General features: G+C 49.0%; 5 protein-coding genes across 5 annotated transcripts; 3 read left to right on the top strand and 2 right to left on the bottom strand.

Annotated features, from left to right (window-relative positions):
* Positions 1 to 169: 169 nt before the first annotated feature.
* On the top strand, positions 170 to 1933 carry EURHEDRAFT_410209 (uncharacterized protein). The gene is made up of 2 exons (XM_040781308.1): positions 170 to 1249; positions 1300 to 1933. Exons 1-2 carry the CDS (start codon positions 424 to 426, stop codon positions 1761 to 1763), a joined length of 1290 nt encoding a protein of 429 aa, XP_040640857.1. The 5' UTR covers positions 170 to 423; the 3' UTR covers positions 1764 to 1933.
* Positions 1934 to 4607: 2674 nt separating this feature from the next.
* On the bottom strand, positions 4608 to 6538 carry EURHEDRAFT_513755 (putative MFS multidrug transporter; the record flags this gene model as incomplete). The annotated part of the gene is made up of 6 exons (XM_040786201.1): positions 4608 to 4852; positions 4921 to 5050; positions 5106 to 5218; positions 5270 to 5394; positions 5448 to 6399; positions 6457 to 6538. 6 exons carry the CDS (start codon positions 6536 to 6538, stop codon positions 4608 to 4610), a joined length of 1647 nt encoding a protein of 548 aa, XP_040640858.1.
* Positions 6539 to 7563: 1025 nt separating this feature from the next.
* On the bottom strand, positions 7564 to 9026 carry EURHEDRAFT_410210 (uncharacterized protein). Its single transcript, XM_040781309.1, has one exon. It carries the CDS (start codon positions 8708 to 8710, stop codon positions 7730 to 7732), a length of 981 nt encoding a protein of 326 aa, XP_040640859.1. The 5' UTR covers positions 8711 to 9026; the 3' UTR covers positions 7564 to 7729.
* A 96-nt stretch (positions 9027 to 9122) lies between these two features.
* On the top strand, positions 9123 to 10824 carry EURHEDRAFT_410211 (uncharacterized protein). Its single transcript, XM_040781310.1, has 4 exons — positions 9123 to 9585; positions 9636 to 10063; positions 10111 to 10280; positions 10331 to 10824. Exons 1-4 carry the CDS (start codon positions 9258 to 9260, stop codon positions 10644 to 10646), a joined length of 1242 nt encoding a protein of 413 aa, XP_040640860.1. The 5' UTR covers positions 9123 to 9257; the 3' UTR covers positions 10647 to 10824.
* Positions 10825 to 11253: 429 nt separating this feature from the next.
* Positions 11254 to 13029, top strand: EURHEDRAFT_451066 (alpha/beta-hydrolase; the record flags this gene model as incomplete). Its single annotated transcript, XM_040783919.1, has 3 exons — positions 11254 to 11364; positions 11422 to 11913; positions 11965 to 13029. 3 exons carry the CDS (start codon positions 11254 to 11256, stop codon positions 13027 to 13029), a joined length of 1668 nt encoding a protein of 555 aa, XP_040640861.1.
* Between the last annotated feature and the right edge of the window lie 399 nt (positions 13030 to 13428).

Below are 13428 nucleotides of genomic sequence, written 5' to 3' on the forward strand. Positions count from 1 at the left end.
AGGGGAATAAAAGCATAAAATCACTCATAGAGAGCCACAGCGGTGACTAATGCCAAGGATGACCTCAAGGGCGTGACATCACTGGCCACCAATGCAGTGGTTTCTGTTACCCCATCATTAAGTAACAAGTGGGCCAGTGAAGGTTCCAGACATACTTGATTTGGGATTAGTGCCGTGGCTGACCGCCCGGATTACTTAACTGGCGTTGAGCGTGGGTCCGGGGGGCCGCGGATCAACAGGGCTGGCGGTGGACCAATCACAGGGCGGAGTTGCGCCATACTGCCGGATGCTCGTTGAGTACTTAACTGTTTGGCTCCCCGGCTATTTTGGGTTAGAGTATCTATCAACCAGCCTACTATGGTCACGTTACCTTCTATACCTTCGTTTCATGCTATCTGTACATAGATATATCTATTCTTCACCATGACTCTCGAATCTTTACCTACAGAGCTGCGCATCCTCATCCTCCGTGCCCTCGACAAGCAGTCTCTACATAATGCCGTCCTTGCCTCCCCTACTTACCACCACACCTACCTCCTAGCCCGAAGAGCCCTGCTCCATGACCTGGTTCGTTGCCATTATGGCCTCGTAGACCTGGCCGAGCCCGTCGCAGCTATCCGCTCAGAAGGCCTCTACGCAGATGTCTCCGCCAACAAACAGAAGATCATCTCTCTCCTGGACCGTCGCCGGCGACACCGGGAGCTCGAACTCTCCGGCAAGGACCCCTTCGCTGGTGCTCCGGTTAGCATCGAGGAGAGCATCAAGTTGCTGCATATGTACTGCAAGCTTGATACCATTGTCACGGCGTACTGTCGTCGTGCGCCGTGTCCGCCGTGGATGGACCAGGATACCTGGAAACAGCAGTATTTGCCTCTGCAGCTGACGGAGACGGAGCGGGCTCGGATTCTTCGTGCGTTGTGTCGACTACAAACATACTATAATATTGTTGGAGCAAGGGAATGGGTGCCGGAGAATGAGTCAGGGTCTCAGCGTTTCCGCAAGTCATCGACCTGGTACCGCAATTTTACCACGAATGAGATCTGGAATCTGTTCTTTGGTACCATGGCACCGTGGGAAGTTGAGGAGTTTGGATCCGTTTGGATGTTCGCGAGGGATCAATACCAGGGGATGTTTGATGAGATTGCGTGTGAGTTTCCGCGCTCTGATCCGCGGTGGAAGGCTCTCAGGCCTAATTCGCTGCCGGCGGAGATGATGGACTTGTATCCCAGTGAGGGAGAGGACGAGCCTGGTAAGTCTCTTCACTAGACGCAGTACTTTGTATGGTACTAACTTCAACAGCAAACTACAGCTACAGCGACTACTGCAACCATCTCGTTTCCCTCGGTCCCTGCTTCCTCTACAAAGCTCTCAAACAACCAACTTACAAATCACGCCGCAACCTCCTTGCCCGCAACGCCATCGCCTCCAAATCTTCCTTCATGGACGTCGTCGAAGTCATCAAAGACCCGTGTCCTCTCCTCTACCCCGCAGACAAATACGAAGTCCCTGACATAGCACGCGTCCTCCCTACAATGCCAGCAATGCAGCAGCCAACCCACGGCTGGAAACAGCACTGGCACCGCGACGGTATCGTGGAGCGTGTTGTCTTCGCAACTCGTCCTCGTGTCACGGTCGACGAAGACGCTCTGGAAGCATGGCTGGGCGAGGACCTCGAACGAACGATTGGATACTTTGACGGATGGGAATGGGGATATTCGATTCTGGAGAGCACGCGCTTTCCGGTGGGTTATGTGATGCCGTAATGACCATACTACATTTGCATTGGGATACTGGGTAATATTGCATATTGTGAAAAGTTCTTTACTCCTGGGTTATGGATTGTGCATTTGCACTTGAATTAGCATAGTTTAATACCACTTCTGCATTACGACACGAACACAGTCAATTCATACAGTAGCATTCACCATCTATGAGCAAATAACACCATCTCCCACCAAAATAACCTAACATTAGCCAACCTCTCATCATCCTAGCAATTATCACAACATCTCCACCCCATTTTACCTAAACTTGGCTTTGCACTTGGCTCTCCTTGGCTTACTTGGCTTACTTGGCCCTTTTCCGCACCTGCATCTGTGTCCCCTTGCACAGGCTGACCTGGACCTTGCACATGCACATGCCTGCGGTGACATGTAAGATGTTACATCGGGCTGCTAAGCCTTGCCCAGGGATATGGCGTACCTGGGAAACGTTGGAAAATACCTCATATTTTATATCGACTTCGGCTGTTGAAATATGAACAATGAATGGTACGGCCAAGTCGGAGCCGGAGGTATGTACGACTTACTCTAGCGGTGATTTTGGAAGAAACCACTCATAGTGATATGGAAACAATGCGATGTGATGTTGCTATTGCATGCCTCGAGGAACTGAGAGGTTTTGTCATTAAACATGCGACTCAAGCACATAACCACTTCACCAGACTAACCTCCTGCTGTCGGCTTTATGTGACACCAACTGAGCAATTGTGATACCGACCGCCGAACAGCAAATGGCAATCTTCTGGCTTGGATTCGGTCGATGAGAGAATAGGCAATGATTGCACTTGCTCTTGCAGCTCCCTTCATAGCTCTACACGTGATTGCCCTCCCATGATCGTGGCGAGTGCTATGCTTTCCCTAAAATCATATGGCCTGTCTAAGAGAAAAGGCTAGTCGATCTTTCAGATATCTAGCGTTGGATGCATTTATGTTTGTGCGAAGAGGGATATGTGACAGAAACATGGTCCATATTTCCACGTACAACCACGATGGATATGGTAGATGAACCAAAGACAATTTCATCAAGAAGTAACTGGGATGGGTCTCTACAGCTGTAACGACAATCATTGCGACACTGAGACCAAATACAGCTGACAAAGTTGCTTTTTGGATGAGAGACGTGAACTGAATTGTCGTACCTGTTGTCCCTATGGTACAAGTTTCTCATACCGTACAGAGAGCGAATGAATTGTCAACACAGCAGAAAACCCATTAAACGAAGGATCATTAATGGGCCGACTGAGAGTAAGATTTTGACAGATCCTGGGACGTTATTGCGCAAATTATCGTACAAATGAACTGGGAAAGGACTGATACAGTCTTTTTTGTGCACCCGACCTTACAAACAGACCAACTAAGACGTGTGATCTCTACCGTGGACAAAAATCTTTGAGACACCACAGGATTCACGCAAAGAGGACAGGAACTCCCATCGCTTACCGATGTATGGCAACCAACAAAGACGAGTCATCTCGATTTCTCAATTCATTCGCCATGATTTTATTGCACCCTCACGTAGAAGAAATTTACTGAGACCATGATGAACTTGGTTGACGGTTGGATAGAGCATCTTTTCGATGGCCACAGAGCCTGATGAGAACGAAATAGCGTACGGGGCGACTGTGATATGTACCTCTTAAATTAGTTTCTTTGAGAAGCTAAGCTGCAAGTTATGATCGCTAGTGGGAAGTCATTGCATTGCATTTGGTGAAAAAATGCTGATACTACTTGTAGGCATTGCATCGTGCGGCCAGCGTTAGGGCCCGAGCAGATGTGCCCAAGCTACGAATACTTAGATGTAGCTCACATCATCCCTTTAAACCGGGGCTTTCCGAGAGGGAATTAAGCGACAGATGGCAATATACGGGAATGAACCTTTTGATACGTCTTGTGTCTGACCTTTATCAAGCCATTCCCTGACTTATGGCCGAAAATAATCCCAGCATGACCCAAGGTATAATGGTGCACCCGAAGCCGAAAACGGCACCTAGCTTTCCAACGTTGACACAATTGAGGGACTTCGGTCAAGACGGACACAGAGACTCGCACTTATCAATCACCAACAATTCCGCCGTGCTCATCTTACGCTCATTTCTACACTTCATGGTCTGGGAAGTTCAATTTTCTAGATCCTAAGTCGGGAGCTAGGGTTTGCCACTAACATTGCCTTGTGGGTCCGCTAGAAAAAATCTCTTCTCTGGAATCTTCGACTGAGATTTCTCCACGAGCGTAAAAAGGTAGCGTTATCTGGTCTTTTTGATTACTGCGCCCACATGGTTTGGCGATTACGACATCTTTGCATCCAACCTGTTTGTTTTCCGGAAGATAGTGGTTGCTGAAGGAGGACGCCAAGAACTTGTTTAAGCTGCGACTTTATTTCTTTGATTCTAAAACGTATAAGCATGCCGGAGGTGTCTCGGGCGTCGGGTGTTTTTGCCTCTGATGACATGCGCGCGCATAGCCACCGGAAACATGTTCCTGAATCGTGCCATGGTCACAATCCTTATCACAAGCAGGGGAGAAGCGCAATGATAAACTTAATATTGTTATTATTTTCTAATTTAATAGAATTACTGTATTATAGGCACATAAAACAAAGGCAGAATAGATGCAAATGCTATAAACAACTAGAAATGTGCAGATGTAGATGTAGATGCAGATGCAGATGCAAATGCAATGCAAATGTCAGATATCTATTTATCGGTCAGTCAGTCGTAAATGATGTCAAATGGCGAAATGGAACCAAAACCATGGTGTAATCCTCTCCTCTCCCACGATCGGTTATTACATCCGGACTAGCACCCAGGCGATACAATGCGCATCGTCTCAAACAGCCCCCGAACCAGAAAAGTAATGCTCCTCCGGACCCGGCTCCCCAGAGCCACACTGCGAAACCCTCCGCTGTGCTTTCTTCCGATCACTAGCAAGGACCTGTGCAAATTTCGATTTCTCGCGGATTTTCGGCCCATTCCAGTAGAAAACGTAGATAGGGATGATGAAGAAGATGGCGAGGAAACCTAGTAGTGTGGAGGCCCATTCCAGGGGATTCGAGTGGCCCATGTTTTCGTACACTGATTTTATTAGCACCGAGGCTTTCATTTCCATAAAAGCCCAGAAGGAAAAAAGGAAGGGGGCTTACTTGGCGTTGAATACATGGCAGCAATACCAGCGAGGAAATCTCTGGCTAGGGCATTACCGCCTGTTGCGGAGGCTGCGTACGGTCCGTAAGCGGCAACCATGTAGTCGATTGTGGCCATGTAAATGGCGTACTGTGTGCTGTCAGACAAATATCCCATATGATATCCCCATGAGGCTGGAACTTACATTGGCTATTGCAATGAGCGATGCGAAGATCATCGGTGCTATCCAGTGCACATGCGGGGGTCCTAAACTTGTCCATGCAAAACCGAACAAACCGACCACTAAAAGCGGCGCAGCTAGGAATGATTAACATACTGGATATGTAATTTGAAAAGATAGGGACTCACTCCATAGCAACCAATACAACCGGGCTTCTGGCTGGAGGGCGTCGGGGTCTCGTTCACGGACCCTGCAGTGTCTGTGGAAAAACGGGAAGAACGAGAAATAAGCGATGATATAGCCGACCATCAATCTAAGGCAGTTAGCACAATTGTCCAGATGGAGTGGGTCAAAACCAGAACATACGGAAGAAAAGACAATCCGATAGTGATCGTGCTAAATCCCCACTGCTTGAAAACCGGCGTAAAAGATTGCAGGAAAGTGAAGATCAGAGAGTCACTGAAGCCGCTCAGCATAGACAAGCATAGCACAATCGGCTCTCGAATGAACATAATAAACGGACGACTCCACACCATCAGCAGATGCTTCGCAGTAATGTGCTTTCCTTTGATTTCGTCACCACTGTACACCTCATCACCCATCTTCCGTCGCCTTTTGGCCTCCCGAGTAACCAAGATACTGCATCGTGTCTCCGGGACAAAGAAGTGGACTGCCTGCACAAAGCCACCAAGAATAAGCTGCAACCAGAAGTTCCAGTGCCAGTTCAGGAATGTTGTTGCAAAGCCACCCACAACAGGAGCGACCACTGACCCGGCCACTGATGAAAAGACAATAAACGCGACAGCGTATTGCTGCTCATCGGCTTCCCACATGTCTGCCACCATGCCCAGCGTGACGGAACCACCAGCAGACGACAGTCCACCAAGGATACGGCAGACCACAATGGTGCCAAAATTGGGCGCCAACGCGCACGGAATCTGCCATATGTTGACAAGCAGCAAACTCAGCTGCATAATCGGCCACCGACCAAACTCCTCACTCCATGGCGCCCAGAATTCACTCCCAAATCCATATGCAATGAGGAAATCCATCTGCCCAACTCTGGCCGCTTGCTCCGAGATCCCAAAATGGTCTGCAAACAGCGAGACACCACTAGCGTAGAAACCGGCATTGAAGTTCATGGACACCTGGACGATGAAGATAACGGAGAGGATACTCCATTTTTTCCACTTGGGAAATGTGAATCCAAGTTTGTCATAACAGTCCGTCTCCTGCAGTTCACGCTTGCCGAACTTCTCTTGCTGTTCCTTGGTGAATTCACCGTGACATGCTGTTGGTTGAGAATCAGAAGGACGGCCTACGCCATCAGGTATGCCGTCGGGTACACCGTCCTTTTCCTTTTCCTTTAGCACACCATCCACACCATCCATGCCATCCGCTCCATCCGCTCCATCAGCTCCGAAGAATGGATCGAAAGGTGTATGTGGCTGGGACATCGGAATATATTCAATAAATGAAGAATGTTAAGAGTGGGGACGTTATTAGTAGGGCTAGGAGAGGATTACTCTTCCTGGTAAACATAGAGAATGTCTGACTCCGGGGGAACATTAGGTTAAATTCAAACAGCTAAAAGAGCTGTAACTTAACTGACTCAATTACATGACATCTTGAACTCTACGGCTTCTGCCACCAGTACTTTGACGTCAATGTGGAGGAGGCGTCCGGACACTTTGTCCCAGCCAACCGCCAGCATCTCTCCGCATCTGTCCTTTCCCCTAGTAACAGGCCAAGGGGAGCTATAGGCTGCAAATGTATTCCGGCAACCCCAGGAAACAGTCTCTCCACCGGAACCAGTCTTCCAGTACCATACAATGAAGCCCGGGATCTCCATATCGGAAATGTGTTCCTGCGAACTCTCCGCGAAATTCGTGGTCCCCGAGGAGAAATCTCTTCCCCAGAGTCCCTATGGAAACAATTTGGGTTGGGAAATGCGGAGTGTGCCGTCATTTCTGGCTTGTAGTTTGTAAGATGACGGAGTTATTCTTCGCTGATGTCCGTAAAGTATGACATAGGCCCAGTGCTAACAAGTATCGTGACAATGGAAGCCGTTTCATCGTCATTTGGAGGGGCGTAGGCGCTTCTGGACTCCGGACGTTCTGTGAGCTTCAACTGTATACGCAGAGGACTACCGATTGTACGGCATTGCGCACAAGTACACTGCAACTAACCGATAACTATGGTAGGTATCGATAATAGTTCACCAATTCAATGACCCAAACTCGAAAAAGCATATACAAACTTCACTCACTGAATATTCGCAGCTCCTCAAGAAGCATGAATGGAAGTCATTCCATGGAGGATCAGTTATCCTGGTATGTCATTTTGGAACTTCATCGCCGGTAACTGTATCCAGCTCTTAAGAATCCATTCTGAAGGCGACCAACATTGCCAACAAAGCAGGGTATGATGAAATATCCTACGTTGGGATGCAGCAATAGATGAACTACGCGATAATTATTGTAGGCTCATCAAAAACCATCTGAAATAGATAGATTGCCAGATTTAGTCATGATAAATATAACTGGTGCTGTAGATGAGAATGAGTCAGGATAGACTATTATGCAATCGCTAAAGCGCCTTTAAGTATAAAATCATGGGTATAATACAAAGATGATATATTTCTGTGATCACATCTCGTCGTCCTCTGGATCATAAAGATCAAGATCAAGCGTAGCTTTCGGTTTCGGGGCAGGTGGGGGTCCACTTGTCGCACCACTGGTTGCAACAGACCCAGCCTGAGCAGCAGCCTGAGCAGCCTCATCTACCCGATGAGGCTCATCTTGCTGCTGTGCTGGTTCGATAGCTTCCGCAGCTCCCTGTCCCTCCGCTTCACGTATCAGTCGTTCCACCTCGTTATCGGAATCAAATCCTGGGCGACCCTCAGCAGCCGCGAGTTGTACCTGGCCCATGAGACCCATGCGGATTCGATCCTCAGCCGGATATGGTAGCATGTAGATTTCTCGCGTCATGTTTGCGGACTCATCCAACCAAGATGTTGCCTCCTTTGTTACCGATGAGACCGGTTCGGCCCCTTTTTCTGTCTCTGTAGCACCATTGATGCCTGTCATCGCGACATCCTGTTCAGTTAGTTGCTGGCGTTTGTCCTTCAACTTCTGTGCCGCTGGTGTTCCTGCTGCTGCATCCGCCGCAGCCTGGTGGTTATACTTGCTGATACGCCGGGCGAAATCGAGCAGTAGCTTATAATCCACCTCTTTGTCCGTCTTTATTTTTGATCGCGACTTGGACATGTCCACGTCTTCATCGGAGTCGTAATCGGAGCTATCATCATCGGCTTCTGAGTCGGTATCATTTTCCGCGTCGCCGCAAATCGTTCGAATCTCCTTCTCGCGAGTTTCCACATCACTGACGATACCCTTTACTCTTTCCTCTAGTTTCTCAGCTTCCGCGCGGAGCCGTAGGATTTTGGCATAGTTCTCTTGGTGTTGTCGAAGGGTCTCAACGGCCGATGTCAACGAGTCATCCGCGTCCAGAACGGCGCTTGCTGCGGCTGGTGCACCTGCGGCGGTTGGGGAGGTTGTAAGGCTGGTGATAAGGAGGTTCAATTTGCTTTCGAGGCTTGATAAGGACGATTGCATATGCGCATTCATTTTGACTTGGCTTCGTTGGAAATCGAGAGAAAAAGGGACGCGACACGGACGAGGGGAGAGTGATTAGAGGTGAAATTCGATGGAGGATCGTAGGACTGCGAGGATTGCGAGGATTGTCATATGCACATTGGTTAAATTAGTCCAGCAAGAGTATCTTGTGTTATCGCAGGAGACTCATTAGCACAAACGGAGTGCGGTGGGAAAGCATTTACTGCCTGAGGAAGCAAAAGCTCCGCATCACGTGCAAGCCACTCAAATTGACCAATCATGAAGCTCCATTTCTGTTTACACATCCCATCACTTTGCTAGTATGGGCATAAATACGACACGTGAAAAGGCAAATGAGCTCGGAAATTGCCCTATAAATTCATGTATATCTCCCCCACACATTTATCAGTTCAAGCATCCTATCGCCATGGCCCCAATGCGGGGTCTCCATCCGGCAATACCCGCCGTGTCCTGAGATATTACGGCTGTGTTTCTCCCCGGAGAACCTTCCAATTCCATATTTCACCAGTTGTACACTCCAGGGCATCATTGCATCATTATGACTCAGGCTGCGTCTCTGCCCTCTGCTCCAGTGATCCATCTGGGAGCTAATATTGTCCTGCAACCCCCGCTTTCTCGATGCGGACGTGGACCGGGTTTGATTATCTTGCGGCCTAGCGGCTTTGCAGACTATCAGCAGAGAAACGACAGTCTGGACCCGGAGCCATTGCAGAAATGGGCGGAGGAAAGCTATGTGGTTGTTCAAATCAGTCTTGATTCGCAATCGAGTGGTGACAAGGCGCGTGTTGCTAGGCTGGTCACGGCGGGGATTGATGCTCTTGTCTCGTTGGCGGAATGTGAAACGAAGGATAAGTTTGGTTTATTAGGTAGGGCCGTGTTTTATCGGTTTTATTATGTATTTACTAATTCAACACAGTTTACGGGTCCCAGAAGGATTATGCGCCGGAGTTTGTTGATGCATTTCGGACTGTCGTAACCGACAGTGAGCGCATTGCTGCTACCATTTCCTTCGATTCATGGGATATCACAATTCAGAAGGCTGCACTGCAGCACGTCCCTGGCAAGCCTGATAATAGCGTGAAGCACGACAACTTGACTGTGTACGCATATCCTGAAACGTTGTCTGCTGGATTCATTGTCCCTGGACATGTTGATTTCAAGACCTCGTCAGCTGGAGTTGCACATACTCGAAGCCTGACCTTCATCAAAAAGAAATTGGGAGGTCCCTACTTCGATCTCGAGAAGATCTGGGAAGAGCATGCTTACTATGAATTTGGAGACCGGTCAGTGGAGAAGACGATGTCAACCATGGTGCAGGAACCCTATGTGAACCACATCCCGACGGTGAGCCGACCTGCCTGCTTATGAGAGTTTTTGCTGAACGAATGTAGCTCACAGGAGGAATTGGCCGTGCTCGTTTGAGCAAGTTCTACCTGAATCATTTCATTTTCAACAACCCTGATGACACGGACTTGGAACTCATCAGCCGCACAATTGGCATTGACCGGGTTGTTGATGAATTCATCTTCTGCTTTACTCATGATAAAGTGGTTGACTGGCTGTGAGTGTTCTGCGGCACCTGGCCTTCAACACGTTACTGATTGGAACTAGTATTCCCGGCATCCCGCCCACCGGAAGGCCACTACGGATCCCGATGACTTCGGTTGTGAACATTCGGGGGGACCGGTTGTATCATGAGCATATTGCCTGGGACCAGGCGACAATTCTCGTCCAATTGGGGTTGTTACCAGAGTACCTCCCCTTCCCTTATGCTCTTCCTGACGGAAGGCAGCCAGCTTCGGGAAAGAGATTCGAGTATCGTGTCCCGGCCGCTGGGGTAGAATCTGCGACCAAGTTGAAGGATGAGCATTCTGTTCCATCGAATCAGATGTTTGAGTACAGGGTACGTGAGGTTGATAATGAGTGAATGTGCTTTACGTAGTTAGCCATCATCTGGTCTTTCCTATTGTCCACTTTGCATAATCTCTGTAATGTATCGGGCTCGTACTCTATACTCCGGAGATATCGGACTCCGATTTCCTGCAGAAGATCGGCAAATCGGTCTCGGAATAACTGCGGGGAAACCGCGGTTCGCTTCACCCGGCATAAAATGCATAACTACGGAGTGCTATGAGTTCTTGAATCCTGCCAATACCCAGGATCAGGATTCTGCCGCACAACGGCCTAGATACGATACGTGTTTCTCTTTTTTGTGTAGTTCAAGTACGCCCTTCTTCGGATGCAATATCAGCTTTTCCGTAGTAAATCATTCTCACTCATGATGACTCCTTATTATTACACAGTATGCCCGGATCGAGCCGGATCAGTGGGTCACCAGATAACATCAGCGATGAGCAGTCTGATTGGGCAGTTAATCTATACATCCCTCAGGCATCATCGTAAGCTCGCAACCAACGTTTTTAACTGACTCGTCACGGGCCCATGTGGAGTCTATTTAAACCCTGCCCTCCCCACGGATTGTCGTCTCTCGTGACTAGAGCTGCCTGCAATCTCCTGTCGGACAAACTAGCAGGATGCACTTCTCAGCGGCATCGTTGCTCCTGGCCATTGCGCCAGTTTGCTTTGCATCTAAGCTTCCGGTGGTTGACCTTGGATACGAGCTGCACCAAGCTCTTTCTCTTAGTGTTTGTCCTGGAATCCCAACTATAGAGGCGGAAAAGCAAAACTAATAATATACGCAGGAATCCTATGGTATCTACAACTTCAGTAACATCCGCTATGCCGCTCCCCCGGTCGGTGATCTTCGATTCCGCGCACCAGTCTCCCCAGCAAAGAACCGCAGTGAAGTGCAAACCGGAACGCAAGGTCGTGTCTGTCCCCAGGCGCAGCCTGTCTGGAGTGAGGAAATTGCTCCAGCCTTCCTTGTCAGTGCCTTGACGGGAACGCAGTTCAACCAGTCCACTAATATCTCGTCCTACCCCTATGTGGCGCAACCACAAGACCCTCGGACTACGGAGGACTGTCTGTTCTTGGATGTGATCGCTCCGAAGAAGATCTTTGACCGCGCGCAAAACAAGACCTTGGTTCCTAAGGGGTCCTTGGCTCCCGTGTTGGTTTGGATCTATGGTGGTGGATATACGGTTGGAGAGAAGACTTCATACGACCCCAGGGGTCTGATTCAACGAAGTCAGAAAAACGGAGAAGGTGTTATCTATGTAGCTTTAAACTACCGAGTAAGTGGCAGTCTGAAGAGTACCGAGGACTTGCATTGCTAACGACCTTAGCTTGGTGCCTTTGGTTGGTTAGCTGGTGATACCCTCACAGCTAATGGCACGGCAAATGCTGCACTGCACGACCAAAGGCTAGCTTTGGAGTGGGTGAAGGAGAACATTCACCTTTTTGGGGGTGATTCGGAGCGTGTCACTGTAATCGGGGAGTCTGCAGGAGGAGGATCTATCCTCCACCAGATTACTTCTTATGGAGGCAAGGGTGGACAACTGCCGTTCCAGCAGGCTATTCTCCAAAGCCCTGGGTGGTATCCCCTCCCTACCGATGAGCAGCATGAGGCCTCCCTTCAACAATTTCTGGGCCTCCTCAATGTTAGCACGGTGGAGGAGGCCCGTAAGCTTCCTACTGCGAAGTTGGTTGCCGCCAACGCGAAACAGGTATACAGATCTCCATATGGAACTTATACCTACGGACCAGCTGTCGACGGTACGTTTGTGCCCAAGATGCCTGGGGAGCTGCTACTCGAAGGCAATTTCCACAAGAACCTGAGCCTTATGGTTGGGCACAATTCCAACGAGGGCCTGCTCTTCACACCACCCACCAGCATCAACAGCAACAGCTACGCGAGCCTCCTCGAGGCTGACTTGCCCGATATCCAGCAGAATGTAACCAACTACATTTCCAACGTTCTGTACCCACCTGTCTACAACGGCACATACGGATACACAAACCCCATATTGCGATTCGCAACGACCATCGCAGACATTGTTTTCCAATGCAACACCGACTACCTCAACCGCGCTTTCCACAACCAGACCTACGCATACCTGTTCAGCGTGCCTCCTGGCCTGCATGGATCGGATCTACAATACACTTTCTACAACCCTGCAGCTAACTCGACCGTTACGAGCAAGAATGTGGCGCTTGCATTACAGGACTACATCACTAGCTTTGCGGAGACGGGTGCGCCTAGGTCGAGTGTTGGTCCTGCGTTTGAGAAGCATGGCAAGGAGCAGCAGATTCTGAACTTGGGTGTTTCGAATATTACAACAATTCATGATCCAACTGCTAATCCGCGTTGTCTGTTTTGGCAGAATGCGCCGTATTATCAGCACTCCTGATTGCTTGATCCATGGAGATATGGCTGATAAGGCTTCCATAATGTAGATATCTAATACCATGTCCATAATTTTCATAATTAGATAGCTCACAATAAACAAATCTACGTACTAGCCCCTGAATCCATTCTAACGGGTATTAGATATATCAAGCGGATTCGTGCAGCTCGTGAAACCACGTGCCCCAAACTGAAGGACGACGCCGCTTGGCCTAAGTTCTCCGTTTCAACGACAACTCGTGCCACCAATCCTGAAGAACGCCACATAATAACTTTATCTCCAGTTTACCACGATTAATCCCTAAACCTAACCAATAACACATCCATCCCTTTCGCGTCACCCACTCGTAACTCACGTCGTTCTGGCCCTCGCCAATGGATGACAAGAAACCTAAGATGCTAC

This window comes from Aspergillus ruber (assembly GCF_000600275.1).
Source record: "Aspergillus ruber CBS 135680 unplaced genomic scaffold scaffold00006, whole genome shotgun sequence".
NCBI classification, from domain to species: domain Eukaryota; kingdom Fungi; phylum Ascomycota; class Eurotiomycetes; order Eurotiales; family Aspergillaceae; genus Aspergillus; species Aspergillus ruber.

Excerpts from the sequence above, each read along its gene's own strand:
- EURHEDRAFT_410209 (XM_040781308.1), top strand. The coding sequence starts at position 424 with ATGACTCTCGAATCTTTACCTACAGAGCTGCGCATCCTCATCCTCCGT. Across the intron at positions 1,250-1,299 it reads TGAGGGAGAGGACGAGCCTG|CAAACTACAGCTACAGCGAC; the intron begins GTAAGTCTCTTC and ends TAACTTCAACAG.
- EURHEDRAFT_410210 (XM_040781309.1), bottom strand. The coding sequence starts at position 8,710 with ATGAATGCGCATATGCAATCGTCCTTATCAAGCCTCGAAAGCAAATTG.
- EURHEDRAFT_410211 (XM_040781310.1), top strand. The coding sequence starts at position 9,258 with ATGACTCAGGCTGCGTCTCTGCCCTCTGCTCCAGTGATCCATCTGGGA. Across the intron at positions 10,064-10,110 it reads ATGTGAACCACATCCCGACG|CTCACAGGAGGAATTGGCCG; the intron begins GTGAGCCGACCT and ends GAACGAATGTAG. Across the intron at positions 10,281-10,330 it reads GATAAAGTGGTTGACTGGCT|TATTCCCGGCATCCCGCCCA; the intron begins GTGAGTGTTCTG and ends GATTGGAACTAG.